This window comes from Hemicordylus capensis, chromosome 6 (assembly GCF_027244095.1).
Source record: "Hemicordylus capensis ecotype Gifberg chromosome 6, rHemCap1.1.pri, whole genome shotgun sequence".
NCBI lineage: Eukaryota > Metazoa > Chordata > Lepidosauria > Squamata > Cordylidae > Hemicordylus > Hemicordylus capensis.
In genome coordinates, this window is record NC_069662.1 from 21,669,285 (window position 1) to 21,686,862 (window position 17,578).

The window sequence follows — 17,578 nt, forward strand, 5'->3', positions numbered from 1 at the left end:
AAAGTATAGGCACCACCCCTTTGTAACCCTTGTGTCCACAGTCAGATACAAATCAAATTCACAGGGGAGGGAACCTGAGAAGTCCCTGCAGGGGCGTAGCTATCATGGAGCAGATAGGGTCACAGCCCCACCCCCAAGCTCCTAAGGGGCCCCCAGCTCCAACCCTCCCTATTTTCCGCATTATCTCCCTCACTCCGAGGGGCCGCCCAAGAGAGGGGTGAACATGGGCTCTCTCTCCTCTAGCTACGCTCCTGGGTCCCCGATAGAGATGTTATTCTGCCAATCTGCCATGTTGTTTCAAGATGGCTGCCACTCAAAATATAGACAACACCCCTTTGTAACTCTTGTTTGAATAGTTGGATATAAACCACTTTCACAGCACAAATGTGGTCCCCTAAGTAAGTGTCACCCTGTTGTTGTGGGGTTTTTTGGGGGGTGTGTGTTAAAGGCAGGTAGTAGGTTCCATTAGAACTGCTTGTTAATATTTGATGTGATTAAATAGCTTTAAACCTCTTAGGATACTGGCTGTTCTGCAATGATTCCCCATCTTACGAAGGCAGTGTTTAAATCATGCAGTGAGTGGTGGTACGGATGTTTTCTGACCTCAGATGAATATGGGGGCGGGGTAGGGAGTATTTTAAAACTCAGTGCATGCTTCTGTGTCATCACAAGACTTTCTTCAGCCTGGACATATTTGTTGAGGGGAAAGAGAGGCGTAAAATATAGATGTTGCCGAGTCAGGTCATCAAAGTGTGTGTACTCCACAATACCAACACGGCCTTTACTCAGTCCTGTCTGCAGACATTTCTATCCCATGGCAGGACGGTTCGAAGCTTTACAAGACCTTCTGGGGCACAGCAATAAATGCAAAAATGAAATTATGTTGCCTCTGGAAATGTAAAACAGGCAACAACAAACTGTTGGAGATGGAGTTCCAGTGCATTGACCTTTTGCACTAACTATTCTCATGACCACTAAGGGGCATTAGGAGTAGAGGTAGTTAGTGAGGGTCTCTTACTTGTCCCTGCTTTACCTCTACTCTATGACCCCTGCCTTGACTCCGAAGGTATTTCCTGTGGGGAGTCAGTCCACTTCCTTTCCTCTTGGAGAGTAGATAGAAACATCTCTCTCTCTTCCCACCTATCCATTATGTAGCCTTTAGATCTCCATGCGTGTTCTTTGGATAACTGCAGCAACGAAACTCTGCACTCTGCTCTGTAACCGGAGCAGGCAGCTTCCTTTGTTGGCGCTTTGAAAAATTAATTACAAATTCCAATACAAACACACCAGTGTCTCTTATCTCTAGCAAGTGTGGGCCTCACAGATCCCTTCAGAAGGCACAGAACAGGAAGAAAGCAAAACTCTGCTGGCATTGTTAACAAAGTTAGAGGTGCATTAGAAGAGTTTCAAGAAACCGCACTGGGTGAGAGTTAGAGGAAGCCCAGTCTGAGGGTGTTTAATAGGGCAAATTCAAATATGCAGTCCCGGTTTGCATGAACAAACACTCAAACAAGAACTTGCCTCCTGTGAATGGTGTAGAAAGAGGTAAATAGAGGATGCAGTGGCAACTTCAGCTACTCGGGAACGGGCCTTCTCCGTTGCAGCCCCTGGACTTTGGAATGCACTCCCTGTTGAAATAAGAGCCTCCCCATCTCTGGCAACTTTTAAAAAAGCACTGAAGACACATTTATTCACCCAGGCTTTTAATTAGATTTATAGTTTTAAATAATTTTAATACTGGGTTTTAAATGTTTGTAATCTTTTAAATGATTTTAATTGTTAATTGATTTAATGTTTTAAATGATTTTAATTGTAAACCACGCAGAGACGCAAGTTTTGGGCGGTATAGAAATATTGTAAATAAATTTTTTTAAAATAACTTCCTCAAGGCCTTCTGGGGATTCAGACATCCTGAAGACTTTCATGATCTGCCTCTTTCTTCTTAGGTGGTGCTAGTCCTGCTTCTCCTTCCGTCTGTACTACACAGTGAGTAGCTGTTTCTAACGTTAGGGTCTGATGAACTCCCAACTGAAATGCCTCCATGGATGTTAAATGGAAGAGTCCAGTATATGCTTATTTCCATTGCCATGGTAATGAATAGTGCTTGTGGAATTCACTGCCACAAGACGTGGAGATGACCACTAGCTGAGATGGCTTTTAAAAGGATAAATCTATTAATGGTAATTAGCTATGATAGAATAGAAGTTCTGGGTTCAGAGGCACTTTATCTTTGAAGGGTGTCTGCAGAAGTCATTCCTTCTGGGGGAGGGCAAGGCCCATTAATTGATACCACAAGTCACTGGCCTGACTCTCTGTAGTTTGTAGCATTGACACCCCCACTCTCCACATCACTGTGTGAAAGATAATTGTTGAGTGCCTAGATTGTGTGCCAATATGGGTGGTTTACTGCATTATATAGAATTACACATTTTGGAACCAAGCTGTAAAATATAATTTTAATTTGTCCCTTTTATCAACAATACACTACAGACTAGACAGACATCTTTTAAGAGACCAGATTCAAGCCAAGCCCTCAAGGCTTCATTTCACAGCTTTTACACAGAAGCTGTTTCCAGATGGAGAAAGACTCCATTTGAAAATGGAAGTCTTTACCAGTTCTTCACAGAATGTTCAGATTACGTTGGCCGTCACACAACTTTGTAGTGCCATCGGCTAGCCATTTGTTGCCAGTTTGTGATGAGAATCAATGGAATGGCAGCAAATGGCCACTAGATGGTGCTGCGAAATTGCACAATGGCCAGCAGTGTGGCCATCTGAACACCTTGTGAAGAAATGGTAAGAACTTTTTTTTAAAGTAAGATTTTCTCCATCTTGAAACACCCAGGATCTGCTCTTTGGCTTCTTGGAGGTAGAAGCAGGGCATCTAGTCTGAAGCTGATGTGGCTTTTAAAATATATTTATGTGAAAAACAAGCAGCAAATTTAGAATTTGAATTTAGAATTTTCTGACAATTTAAAATTTCTGGAGGGGCCGGAGGAGCAACTGGCCCCTCTACAGGAATTCTAAACTTATTGGAGTTTATGTAGAATGTCTAGTTTATTTAGAAGTTTTACAAATTCTACATTTCAAATTTGAACTTAGAATTTTCAGTAAATATAGATTTCCTGGAGGGGCAAAAGCCCTCCTGATCCACCCACCAATATACACTGATGTTGTTTTGAGCACCAGTTGCTGAGGATGAACACTAGGGAAAGGCTGCTGCCTTCATGCCTTCCTTGTGGGCATCCTGGAGACAACTTTGGAAGACTACTGTGGGAAGCAGAGCGCTAGGCCAGGAGCAGCCCCTTCATACGGCAAGGTGAGGCGGTTGCCTCAGGCGGTGGATTGTTGGGGCACCAGCAGGGTGGCAAAGTTGCCTCCTACTGCCACTCTCGGAGCTGGGTTTTTTAGACCATTCTGACCCATGTAAGCTTTTCAAGGAGCACCTCTCCTTGGAGAACATACAAAGAGGGAAGAGGAGGCTGCTGGCATCCTTCCCTCCCATGCTGTTTTCAAGGCTTGCATGGGTCAGTGGTGAAACATGGCTGGCTCCCGCCACGGACGTAAGACAAGGCAGCATTTGGCACCTTGCCTCAGGCACAGCAGTACTTTGGGCCCTCCCACTTTGGGGCCTTTGGCCTGATCCATCTGGGTTTTACTTATGCTCTTAAAAAGGACTTGACTTTGAGGAATTGCCTACTGTACTTTCCTTGAAGAAGACAGTTTGGTTCATGTTGGGAATACATGTGGAGCTTTTCATTGCAACTTGTTTCTTCTCCTCTTGGCTTCACCTTTTCTGTGTTCTGGAGATGTGCATGTGATTTCTGGTTTTGTGTTTGAAGTTTGCCTAATCCAGGGCAAGATTCCTCATTCTCTCAATTCCTTTCTTGGTCTCTTCCCCCATTCCTGTTCCGTCACGACAGCAAAAGAAAATGGGGGGAAATCCCAAACTACCACTATCGCACAGCCCCCCACAACAACCATCAGTAAGTAAATAATGACCCTTCTAGATTTTCTTCTACTCTACGTTGCTTTCCAAACTCAAGGCACCTTCACAGGACCATGAGACATGGGCAAGAAAAAAACCCTTGCAAGCCCCATGTATGCCACCTCCCAGTCTCTGACTAGCTTAGATGACTTTATTAAGCTAATTCACAAAGAAGCTTATCACTTGCCATTAGTCATGAGGGCTGTGTGGAACCTCCATATTCAGAGGCAGTATATCTTTGAATACAGTTGCCAGGAGGGAAACTGCCTGGGAGGGCTAATACCTTCATGCCCTCCTTTGGGCCTGGAAATCGGCTGATGGACCTTTGGTCAGATGCAGCAAGGTTCTTCTTATGGCAAAGGTTCTAGAAACTAGGGTCCCCAGATGTAGTTGGACTACAGCTCCCATCATGCCCAGATAAAATAGCCAAAGTGGCTGGGGATGGTGAGAGCTGTAGTGCAACAACACTTGGGGACCCGAGTTTGAAAACCCCTCGCTTATGGTGTTTGTCCCAGTCTCTGCCACCTGTATCTGCATGCACTCCAACTGTCCCTATTTTCCAGGGCAGCCCTTCCACTCAAATATTAGATAGACCTTCAGCTCTCCTCCACACTCAGATGGGCAAAGTGGTTTTAGGCTCCTTCCATCTTGCACGTTTGTGTGAAATACAAGATTTGCCCCAGAGTGGTGTTAAAGTGCAGCCATATTGCCCATTGGACCCTACCTGTAACCAGGCCCTAGGTAGCCACCTTCTACTGAATCAGGCCATTAGCCCATCTAGCTAATATGGTCTATTCTGACTAGCAGCAGCTCCCCAGGATTCCAGAGAGGCGTCTTCGCCAGTCCTGCCCGGAGATGCTCAGGATTGAACTTGGGGCCTTCTGCATGCAATGCAGGCACTCTACCACTGAGCTATGGCCTCACTCCCTGCCAGGAGTAAGCACGAAAGCCACTGGACATCTTTGCATAGCAGAATGCATCTTGACAGCAATGTCTTGCAAGATATCCTCAGCATGGCGGCTAGAGATGGTGCAGGATTTTGAATTGGGGGTGGGGCCAAAATTAGGTCCAGGATACTTAAGAGAGCACCTTCTCTGTCATGCACCCTGTCGCCCATTACTGTCATTTGGAGAGGTAAACCAGGCCTTCTCTGTGACTGCCCCAGGGCTTTGGAATTTGCTCCCTGCTGAAATAAGAGGATCTCCTTCTCCGTTTGCTTTTAGGAAAACCCTGAAAGAAGACATACCTGTTTTCCCAGGCTTTTAACTGAAATTTAAATTTTAATATTTTTACTCATCTGTTTTATGAATTTTATCTGTTTTATGTTGTTTTTATATTATGTTTTAACTGTATACCGCCTGGACATTTCTATATCAGGCAGTATAGAAATACTATAGTAGATAGATAGAAAGAAATGTGAGTTCTCCTCATCCTTTTTCAAAAGGTTTGGCCCCGTTTTAAGTTGGGTCCAGACATTTAGGAGCTGGACCCAATTCAAAATGTCCATACCCTGCACCTGCTACTGCCCAGCTGTCCCTGAAGGTCTACCACCTTCCCAAACAAAATTGGTTCACTACTTTCAGGAGCATCACTTCCTGCCATGGATCCTGGGACTTGTAGTACAAGGCAGAGAAAACTACAAATCCATGATCTCTGGCAGGAAATGATACTCTGAGCATCATTCCCAGCTAAGGAGAGGCCCCACAAGACCTCTCGTGTGGTACTGAGCTCTCCTCAGCACCTGTTTTCCCCTCTGTTTTAATTACAGCTTTTATTTTGTTTTATTTTCTTGGTAAAAGCAGGAAAGCAGGGAGGGAACTTGCAGGGAAGCAGGCCACATTTAACCCATTTGGTTCCTGTCAAATACTAAAAAACACCATACAGCTTTGGGAAAAGTCAGTGGCAGGGTATAGTGGCTAGAGAGTTGGACTAGGACCGGGGAGACCCGAGTTCAAATCCCCATCACCATGAAACTCACTGGGTGACTCTGGTCCAGTCAGCTATCTCTCAGCCTAACCTACTTCATCGGGTTGTTGATGTAAGCATAAATAAACCAGTCTCCAATTGCTGCTAACTAGCCAACCTCTGCCTCTACAGATTGCTCCTTGAAAATTGTGAACACCCTGTCCCGGGTCATTGTATGCCATTTACCACATGATGCAAATGTTATGGCAAATGCAGAAGTGGAGGATTGCCTCGGAGGAAACCAAGTCACGGTGTCTGTAGTGAAAAACCGCACCTCGCTCCCTGATGGCAAGATCTCCCCGTGCACAAGTAAGGGCAAAGAGGTCACAATCTATATTCTGGGCAAAAGGAACCTCACATTCTGTGAATACAAGGAAATGCACAAAATAAGCAACTGAACACATCCTGGCTCATTTTGCAAAATTTATTCCAGTTCCAAGATCCACAAACTCAGACAAATTCATGTACGATGGGGCTATCAATGGCTATTAGCGGTATATTTCCAGCAGAATCAAGAGGGCATGCCCCTAAACACTAGGTGCTAGGGAACATCAGTAGGAGGGGACAGTTGCCCTTTTTCTAGGGTTGAAACATCCCTCCAGATTGCCAGAGGTGATGGGCACAGCACAGGGCCTGATTATAATATGCTGAAGCCCTAAAGGTCAACCTTAAAAGGCCCCATAGCATCACCAAAAACAAAAAAACCACCCAATGTTTTTTTCAAGACCTCTTTAATGCACAAATAAATGTTTTTAAAAATGTGTTCAAGATAGCAGATTTTTTGATGTAAAACATCAGCCACAGTGCTGATGGCTGAGTCATGCTCTTAAATACAACTCGGTGTCATCTTTCAGCAAAAAGACTGATAGCAATCGGCCAATCCTGTTACAGCATCAACCCTATTACCAACCCACAATGTCTCATACTCAGAGGGAGGGAATAAAATCCCCAACCTCACATAACATTAGGAACAACAATAAAAGGGAGAAAATAAAACAACATAAAATGAAGTTCACTAACAATACTTGATTGTCTCCACAAAAATACATATCCCACCACTTTGCAACCATGACATGTGGAAGAACAGCTATCCCACCCTGCTATCACGTGTGGAGGATCAGCCCTCTATTCCTCCTAGCCTTTTAACCACTGCCACCAAACAGACTTTTGGTATGGCTGAATACTCTACAACAGCCCTTCACATTTATCAAAAATTAGGAAAAAGCAAGAACAAGCCTCAGTAGTGTGGAAAGGCTTATAGTTGCTGGGTGGAGACAAAGCAACAAGTTTCTTTTTTCTTAAACCAGAAAATTTACTTCTGGGGAAAAATTTGTTCAGTGATAACATTTCTTTTACAGGGGGGAAAAATAGACTCAAAACCGTTACTTACAGAGCAGGTCAGGGGGAAATAAAAACGGGAAAAACACAATCACCACCTGACTCTATATTGGTCCCTACTCAAGAGTCCTCTGTGCTTTCTTTTTTCCTCGCTTCTGGCTTACTGGGCAGACTCTTTGTTCTGATTACAGCACAGGCCTGGGGCTCAGTCCAGAAAGCCTGGCTCTTTCTTGTCTCCTGGTGATTCCAGCTTGGCTTCTCTCCTTGCTGGCTGCTCACTCTCTGCTGCCTTTCTGGGGAATCCCAGTCTCCCGCCTCTGGCAGAGCTCCAGACTCTCTCTTCCTTCTTCTGCAACCTCCAGCTCTGACCGCCTCCAGCAGACTTGACTTGACATCCTCCAGGACTCTGACTCTCCCTCAGGACTCTGTTGACTTCACTAACTTCCCAGCCTCTGACTAGCAAGCAGACTGCTGCTTCTCTCTCAAAAAAACTCTCTCAATATATACCGTTTCTCTGGCCCAACAGTTTTTTAAGCCACCCAGTTAGAACAAACAAACATTCCCTCCATGTCTTCAAATCTCTTTTCCCTCCAAAAATCGACTGTCAAAATGCTAAATGAAAAGTGAAACAAGAATGAACTTTTGACCCTGCCAGCCTGCTCCATGCGCAGGGATTTGCAACCACTGAATCCTATTTACAATAATGCAGAGGTTTTAAGGAATATAATGTAATACAATTCATTTGTCAGGGCTTATTTGCAAGAAGAGGTTTGGGAATATTAATACACTCTACAATACAGGGGCTTAATTTACAGAAACCCAATACAGGGGCTTATTGAGGTCTAGGCCTCGTTCTTTCACAGCTGTCTAGATAGATAGATAGATAGATAGATGTCCCCAAAGGGCTCACAATCTTTAAAGAAAGAAACATATGATAAACACCAGCAACAGCCACTGGAGGGATGCTGTGCTGGGGATGGATAGGGCTGGTTGCTCTCCCCCTGGTAAAAAAAAGAGAATCACCACTTTCAAAGGTTCCTCTTGCTCAGTTAGCAGCCCTCCACTGTTTCTGACTTTGTCGTCCTCTTTCTGTGCAGAGCTGACCTCCAAGGATGTCCTTGTTGTAGAGGACAAGACCAACCATTCTGTAACCCTTTGCTGGAGAAACCCACCCGTCTCCCCTGCTTACAAATACAGCTTTGCTGCCGACACCATCTACACAGCCAACATCTCGGGGCTTTCAGCCGGGCAAGATTACAAGATGGCAGTGTACATGATCAAGCCAGATGGAAACTGTAGCCAGTGGAGCTCTACCAATGTAACCACCCGTGAGTCTTGCCATATACTGGTAGCAGCAGGGATAGCAAAACTTGTGATTTCTACAGGGCAGGGATTCCAAGCCTTTTTAAACAAGTGTACTCAGCCACCTAATGGCGCAGCAGCAGGGGGACTGCTTGACTAAAAAGCAGAAGGTTGCTGGTTTGAATCCCCACTGGTATGTTTCCCAGACTATGGGAAACAACACCTATATTGGGCAGCAGCGATACAGGAAGATGCTGAAAGGCATCATCTCATACAGTGCGGGAGGAGGAGATGGTAAACCCGTCCTGTATTCTACCAAAGACAACCACAGGGCTCCGTGGTCACCAGGAGTCGGCACTGACTCAATGGCATACTTTACCCTTCAACGTGTACGTGTGTGTACTATGAACCACGCTGCCCATTGAGATCATCAGGAGAGATTCGTCTACAGTTGCCATCGGCTCATCTGGTGGCTACTCAGGGACGGGCCTCCTCCATTGCTAGCCCAAGGCTTTGGAACACATTTCCTGCTGAAATAAGAGCCTCCTCATCTCTTACAACTTTTTAAAAGGCAGTCAAGACACATTTGTTCACCCAGGCTTTTAATTAGATACTGTTTTAATTGTGTTTTTAATAGTTTTAATGTTTTAAATTTTAAATTGTTGTAATGTTTTATCCTTTTTATTTGTTATTTTTATAATTTTGTTGTAAACCACCTAGAGACTTGCGTTTTGGGCAGTATATAAATGTGACTGATAGATAGATAGATAGATAGATAGATAGATAGATAGATAGATAGAAACTTAATCTGGATGTAAGACAGTGACTGAAATAGCCCATCTCATAACTGTAACATTAAACAATTTTTGTGTGTACATATATACACATAAAAATACAAATGTAAGTGTTGCAGTTAGGGAGACAGGCTGCTACAGTCACTGGCTCACATCCACACTGAGTCAGTCATGTGCAGTCTTATTGGAATGAATGGGACAAGTTTACTTACCCCATTAATTTCAATAGGAGTACTCAGTGCCAATTTTCTGAAACCTGTGTGTCAGTTCAAGGGGAGGGGTATGTTGAGCTTCAGGATGTAGCCAGCCAATCGGGAACAGAGGGGGAGAGTCTTCACTCTTTCCCCACCCCTTCTGCAGTGGACACATTGCCGAAGATGCATCGGCTTCGAACTGGCGATATTCAGATGGGGAACTAATAGCGCAGCTCCAGCGTGGGGAGGCAAGAGGGCTTTTATAACCCTCAGGATCCCTTCAAGTACCCCAGGGGTACTAGAACCCCTCTGTTGGGAACCCTTGCTACAGGATGCTGTATGCTAGTTAAATGCAGCCACTGAGAAATGAAGAACAGGGCAGTCTGTTCAATTTTCCCCTGGCTGTGTGCTGCACACTGATGACCATCATAAACAAGTGTATGATCATTAAGACCATATGTTCTCATTATTTGATTTGTGTAAAATATTCATACCCTGCCTTTCTATCTACCAGGATCAATAAGGTAACTCAATAGCTATTTAGAAAACTAATATATACAGTACATGTAATTAAAGAACAAAAAATCAAGAAGAGGATTCAATGTCACAGCACAGGAGCTATGAAGTCGCAGAGTTGTATGGAGACAATGCTTAATTCTCTGATACCCCAAATGCCCTCAGAAAATGTAGACTCTTAACTTGCCATCCAAACCCCAGTAGCAAGGAAACCTCCATCGAGATTGGGTTCCACAGTCTAGGCCAGGGGTTCCCAACCTGGAGTCCCTGGATGTCATTGGACTACAACTCCCATCATCCCTAGCCACAGTGGCCAAAGGCTGGGGTTTCAGTGCCTGTCTGCCTTAATTCAATTATATAGAATTAAGTGTGTGGAATTCAATGCCAGAAGAAAGAAAATTTTCTGCCTCTCTCACAGTACTAGAACCAGGAATCATCCCATGAAACTTGAAGGACAGGAAATTTTGGACCAACAAAAGGAAGTATTTTTTCATGCCACACATGCAATTCTCTGCCATGCGATGTGGTGATGGCCACTAGCTTGGATGGCTTTAAAAGGGCCTTAGACAAATTCCTGGAGGACAGGTCTATCAATGGTTACTAGTCTGAGGGCTATAGGCCACCTCTATCAGTTGCAGGGGAGCAGCAGCAAGGAGAGAGGGCATGGCCTCACCTCTCGCCTATGGGCTTCTCAGAGGCATCTGGTGGACCACTGTGTGAAACAGGAAACTAGACTACATAGGCCTTAGGCCTGATCAGGGCTTAAGAGATGTTGATAGCCACTAGCTCAGGCCTGTTTGTTTATTTAAAATTCTTCATAAAAGAATTCATGGCAATTTACGGGGCTGGGGGGGGGGAATTAAAAACCTCCTCCCAAGGGTTGCTACCCGCTTGACGAGGTCATATGAGGGGGCTCTGCTCTGGGTGTCAACCATGAGGGAGGCTCGGTTGTCGTGCATGCGGGACAGGGCCTTCTCTGTTGCTGCCCCCAGACTCTGGAATGCTCTCCTGGTGGCCATTCGCTCCTCAGTCTCCATCACAACTATTAGAAAGCATGTTAAATCCAGGCTTTTTATCCAGGCTTTTATATGATTGTTTCTGCTGCTGCTCTTTGTATTTTGTACTGTTTTTATGCTTGTGTTTTAAATTTTCAATCAGATTTGTTTTATGTTTTTAGCTTAATATTTTAATTGTGTCTTTTTTACAATCTTGTTTTTAAATTCTGCTATAAACCACCTAGGGACTGTTTTAATAAAAGGCGGTATATAAATGTAACAATAAAATAAATAAATAAATGAAAATAGAAGGATAGGGGCCTAGCTCAGTGAAACATAGGAAGCCGCCTTATATCAAGTCAGACCCTTGGTCCACCTAGCTCAGTATTGTCTGCCCTGATTGGCAGTGGCTGCCCACGCTTTCAGGCAGGAGCCTTTCCCAGGCCTACTGGAGATGCTGCCAGGGATTGAACTGGGGCCTTCTGCCTGCAAAGCAGATGCTCTGCTGCTGAGCTAGAGGTAGCGCATCTGATTAGCACGAAGATGCAGATTGTCTCAGGTCCAATCCCCGGTGTCTCTATGTAGGCTGAGAAAGGTTTCTGCCTGAAGCCCTGGAGAGCCACAGCCTATCAGAGTCACCAATGGTCTGACACAGTAGACAACGACTTCCTATGTGCCTACCTGCTCATCGACAGAAGAGCCTTGAGGGTCCTGTTTCTTTTGTCTCAGAGCCTTCTGCAGTCCTGAATGTTTTGATAGAAGCACGCAACACAAGTTCACTGACAATTGGATGGAAGCCACCCGAGGATTCTGGCAACAATACCAACCGGTATGAGATCTGCCTCTCCAACATAACTCTCAGCACTCCTCCACGGGGACCAGGCTGCACTGTTGCCTCCCGGAGCCCACACCTTGAGGACAGTCTGCGAGCAGGAGTTACGTACAGCGTTGCGGTCTACACTCTCACCTCCAATAATGTCCCCAGCATTCCGACAGAAATCAATGCCACCACAGGTAGGACTGGTGGAGGGGGGGAGTGATTAAAGTGGTTGGGGCTTTTCAGCATGGGGCAGGGATGGGGGGGAGAGACGGAGATTAAGGGCCAAAGGATACATAACATAACATGAATCATTGTGTAGTCAGAGGCTTAGGATTACCCAAGAGTAGCAGCTACGGGGAGCCACAGTTTGGCTCTTCTGCACCATTTCCCTGTTGAAAATCACCTCCCCCTCCAAAATGGTGGCTTGACCCCTAAAGTTCTGTTTGCTACAATGGTACTTTGAGGTTGAATAGCATGCAGTAAACATGTTTGTTTGAACCCTGAGCTTAAATGCTTCCCGGACGAAAACGTGCCAATGGGTGTTTTTGTTTTGACTTGTTTTACTGTTTAGTTTTTTAAAGTATGTGCAACAGATCTAAAGAACAAATTTAGAAGGGGGTGGAGGGGCGGAGCTGGAAACAGATTGCCTGAAAAGATAAACAAAGCAATTTTGTTCCTCAAGGCTCTGTGAATCATGTCCTAATATAGAACTGGAGTCTATGCAAAAGAACAATGTAACATCCAGTGTTAGGTGAGACCACAAGCTGTACCACTGTGTACATATAAGCCCTCTTCAGACATTATGTAGTACATGTGCATAGATGTCTGTAATAAATAATAGTATCCCCCAGTGAGGCACTACCTTGGCGTGATTGTGGGGCTTGCGTGCTCTGAGGAAGGTGAGAGCTATGCCAGAGGTCCAACCATACTGGACAGGTCTCATCAGAGGAGCCAGATGAAGAGTGCCTCTGCTCTCCCATCAACAATATGGTGAGACATAACTTTAATAAATCTATACCGGATTGGTCGTCACCCGGGTCAACAGGGACCGCGCCAGGTGCTGGAGTCCCTGGACATCTGGTGGCAAGTGGGCTACAGGACTCAGGATCTTCAGTTGAGCAACCAGGGCTGGAGACTGCAACTGTAATAAATAATAGTAATAGTTATTATTAATCATCATCATCATCATCATTTATTTATTTATTTATTACACTTTATTTGTTAGCTTCCACATAACAAATTGTTCTCTGGGCAGCTCACAACACAATATTAAACAGGTACATGTTTTTGTGTGAACAACTATGCATGTGTTCCTTTAAATGGTACAGATAGCGTACTGCTGAAGACCAGCCTGTCCACTAGGCAGCCACCTTGGGCTCCAGTTCTTTGGGGCAGGGTGTGCCACAGCTTCCTGGGTGACAGTAGGTAGGGCCCACCTCCTGGTTTTGTTGAGTCGGTAGGGCCCACCTCCAGGCCCACCTCCTGGTAGGGCCCACCTCTGCCTTGCTTTCCTCCGCCCACCCCCCGCCCACCCGCCGCTCAGCGCACTCTGTCCCTGCCCTCACTCTGCTGTGTTGCTACTGTGGTTACTCAAGCAGGAGCCTCCATCCAGGTCCCACAAGGGCCGGATTGAAAGCAGGAAGTAAGTGGCGTGTGCAACTGTTGGCTTGACTGCTGTAGGGCCTGGTAGGTCATGGAGGGAAGCTCCTCACATCATTGTTAAAAACAGTCTCTTGGGGCAGCAGAGAGGTTGGCTGGCCCTGAGGATCACAGCTCCCACACTGCTGATGGAAGGGAGGAAGCGACAGTAGAGGAAGGAAGGGTGTTGGGCAGGCTCTGAGTTCCTCAGCACATTTCCATCTCCCACTGTATCCCCAAACCAGGGCGCTTCCCAGACTAGACCCTACAATGGGATCAGGACATATCTCAGAAGTGTGGTTCCACACTTCCTGCATCGTGACACCGCAGTCCCTACACGGACAGCAGGGTGCCGTTCACAATTCCAATGCCTTGTTTCGAATTTAATTGCTGCAATATGGAGCTAGGACATTGTATATCCGGCATGAAATATTTCGGGTTATTAGTTGCTGCAAGACTGCTCCCCCTGCTGTTTACGTTTTGGATGCGACTTGCCCAAACAGAGGCATTTTGCTGCTCTTGAGCAGCTAGTCTGGAAAGCGCCTAGCACAGGCTAGTCATTTGCTTGTCAACCATGCAGGCTGGTCATTCGACCCAGCAAATGAGCAGCCTGTATGTCTCAAGCTGGAGCTGGAGCACCTCGCTTCTCTGCTGGGGTGGGGGGTGGGGGTGGGAAAGGCACCGAAGTCAAACTTTGGAAAGAGGGCTGGCCCTATACTGCTGTATGTTTGTTCAACAATAACATAATGTGTGTATAATTGGACAGGCATAGTATACAGATTGGCACGTACACGCACTGTATACAGATTGCACGCTCATGGAACATAATGTGTGAAGAGGGCTACAGAAACGTGGCTTTCCCCAGATCTGCAACAACCAATAAAGCTCCGCAGCAACCAGCAATTCTGTACGAGCGTTTCATAAAATACATATTATTTTGAGTCTCTCAGGTCATGTATGCTAAGAATTTGTGGGATCTGTGTAGCTAAGAAATTGTAACATTTCTTTCAAAAAAAAAGAAAAAAGAGTCAGCATAACCCTGACTATAAAACTCCTTTAATTTGAGGATTTAATAATAAATCCTGCCCATTATTAGTATTTCCTAGCTCTTGTCACACTGTGACCATCCTGGTTCTGTGGCTGAATGCCATCTTTGCATATCCACCAGGAGCTTTCCCAGACAGCAGGCTTTACTGCAGGTTTACTGAGTGGCTTTACTGCAAGTTCGAATTTGTCCCCCAAAAACGAAGCAAAAGGTGGATTTTTTTACCCTGGACATAAATCGGGCTAGACTCTAACATGCATGAAAAACCCAAATCATGTATGAAGTGCTCCCTAATATCTCGCATGGACTTGGGCATGAATCCCAATGCAAATGTGTGAATGCACACCCTCCATTCCAAGCTAAAAACCCTGTCTGGAAATGCTCCAGGGACATTGTGGGTTGGAGTAAGTGGAAATCACAGCCCATGAGGGACGGGTGCTCAGCGCCTGACCACCAAAGCCAGCAGAGGGCGCTGCCTGTTAAATGAATCTGCTCTTTCCCCAGCTCCAAACCAGCCCAAGAACATAATGGTGAATGTGACATCCTACAACACCCACAACGTTTCCATTTCCTGGAATCCCCCCGAAGACCCCAATGCGAACAATTACACATATTGGGTGAGTTGGGCCAGAAGTGAAGATGACACAGCTCTAATAAGGAACGCCAGCACGGTCAACTTCACATACATCATCAAGTGCCTTGAACCAGGGAACTTCTACTCGGTAAAGCTGAAGTCATGTATTAGTGGTATCATGAGTGCTGAAGCCACACTGCAGATTCTGACAGGTGAGTGCAACTATTAAAAGGGTTGGGCACATGACTTGGGCTAGGAACTGTGCTTACAAGGATCAAAGGGAAGTGAGTCCCCCCCCCCAAATATCACCTGTTCCCCCTTCCCTGCAAACTGGAAGGGCCTCCTGCACCACTTTCGAACTTGCAAGGGTCAGTTTTGAAAGGGGGCTGGCCCCCACCAGGGTCATGGGGCAAGGCAGCATTTGGTACTTCCCCTCAGGTGCTGCAATGCTTTGGGCCACGCCTGCCCTGCGCCCTGAATGGCGTGGGGTCAATGCTATGGGGTGCAAAAGGTACAACACAGAAAGAATGTGATGCCACCAGCCGTACAGTCACATCAAGAGTGCTAAGAGGGCAAGATGCACGGTTTGCATGCGGTAGAGGCAAGATGCAAACGAACTGAAAGTAGCACACTCCACTTCTATTGATGTTCGTTAAACATTCACCTAGTTAAACCAGGATGAAGGAATATGTAAGAGGAGTGCAGGGATATGGCTGAGAGCAAAGACTCCTGGGCGCTTTCCAGATTACAGGCTGCAACAGCGGTCGTTTGCTTTGGCTTGGCAGGAGTGTATTGAAACTGTAAATAAAGGGTGTTGCGCAAAGCCATCAGCAGGGGGAGCAGTCTTTTCTAGCTTGCACAAACCTCTTACAACTGGAAAATACAGCTATTTTTTGGCAACATTATAGGTATGGAAAGCACACTTAACAGATACGTAGTGACACTGTTGTAGCATGTAATCTGGAAAGCGCCCTGCATTCTCAGGATGGCCATCAGGGCCTTATGAACATGGGTTCAGGGAGAAGCTGGACTCATGGGATCATATCATGCTAGAGGTTTTCTAGTCCAACCCTCTGCTCCATGTAGGAATCTGCTATAGCATCCCTGACACATGGCTGTCTAGCCTTTGTTTGGAAGCTTCCAGTGTCCTCCGTTGCATGAGGCAGACTGTTCCGCAGGCGAACAGCCCTCACAGTTAGGAAATTCATCCTAATGCCTAGCCTAAATCTGCTTCCTCATCCTTTCAACCCACTGGTTCTAGTCGTGCCCCCAGGAGCAACAGAGAATACGTTGGCTCCTCCTTCTTTGTGACAGTGCTTCAGATATTTGCAGCCTCCCCTTAGTTCTCTTTTCTCCAAGCTAAACATACCCAGCTTCTTGAATTGTTCCACATAGAACGTGGCTTCCAGATCCTTCACCATCACTGTTCCCTCTAATAGGGAACCCCAGATGTTGTTGACTACAACTCCCAGCATCCCCAGCTGCAGTGGCTTTTGCTTGGGGAGCATGGGAGTTGTAGTCAACAACATCTGGGAATCCCTGTTAGAGGGAACAGCACTTACCATCTTGGTTGCTCTCCTCCGTACCCATCCTAGTTTATCAATAGCCCTGTTTAATAGCCCTATCAATTGTTTATCAATAGCCCTATTTGAATTGTTCCACATAGAATGTGGTTTCCAGACCCCTCACCATCTTGGTTGCTCTCCTCTGAACCCATCCTAGTTTATCAATAGCCTTGTCCAGTGATTTTTAAAGCCCTCTGCTTTACACAGGTATAGCCTGCAATGCAGGTTCAGAAGTCTCACCCCCCGCACCGCCCCCGGTGTATCTCTGGCTTAGGAACATAAGAACATAGGAAGCTGCCATTACTTTTATGACTTGGTTCTAACACCATTCCTCTTTTCCTTCAGCCCCGTTGCCCCCTACTAACCTCAGCATCCGCACCATCAACCAGACGGCTGCTACCTTGTCCTGGGAGCGCCCAAACTCAGCTTTCAATGACTTTGGGCTTCAGCTATGGGAGAAGCCAGATAAACTCATGGAAAATCTAACCTTTCCCAACAGTACCGCAGGGCTGAATGGGCTCACTCCCGGTACCAACTACACCTTCCGTGTGTTCAGCGTGGCCAGAGGAAGCAACCTGAAGACGGAAAGCATTCCTGTTGAGCTCGAAAATGCCACAAGTACTTACCCTTGGGTCACTGGAGCTGGGAGGAAAGGGAGGCAGAGAAAGGGATGCACAGAGCCTGTATCCCAGGGAAAGGGAAGCTAGTGAGGCGCTGCCTTTCAGCATGCAAGGAATTGCTGCCCTTAACTCTGGGGAGGGCAGTGCTCAGGAGGAATGTCTGCACACAGCACAGCATGCACAGAAGCTGCCATAGATGCAGGGTCATGGCCAGATGCAGGCCT

At 46.0% G+C, this 17,578-nt stretch overlaps 1 protein-coding gene across 1 annotated transcript in view; it reads left to right on the top strand.

The window, feature by feature from the left end:
- The first annotated feature begins 337 nt into the window (after nucleotides 1–337).
- PTPRH (protein tyrosine phosphatase receptor type H) overlaps nucleotides 338–17,578 on the top strand; it is a 39,844-nt gene continuing 22,603 nt past the window's right edge. Inside the window, exons 1-8 of the mRNA XM_053263598.1 lie at nucleotides 338–398; nucleotides 1,947–1,986; nucleotides 3,924–3,986; nucleotides 6,086–6,262; nucleotides 8,389–8,619; nucleotides 11,822–12,106; nucleotides 15,100–15,381; nucleotides 17,080–17,352. Coding sequence (XP_053119573.1) covers nucleotides 6,157–6,262; nucleotides 8,389–8,619; nucleotides 11,822–12,106; nucleotides 15,100–15,381; nucleotides 17,080–17,352 — 1,177 coding nt within the window. The 5' untranslated portion in view covers nucleotides 338–398; nucleotides 1,947–1,986; nucleotides 3,924–3,986; nucleotides 6,086–6,156. The remainder of the gene's footprint in view (nucleotides 399–1,946; nucleotides 1,987–3,923; nucleotides 3,987–6,085; nucleotides 6,263–8,388; nucleotides 8,620–11,821; nucleotides 12,107–15,099; nucleotides 15,382–17,079; nucleotides 17,353–17,578) is intronic.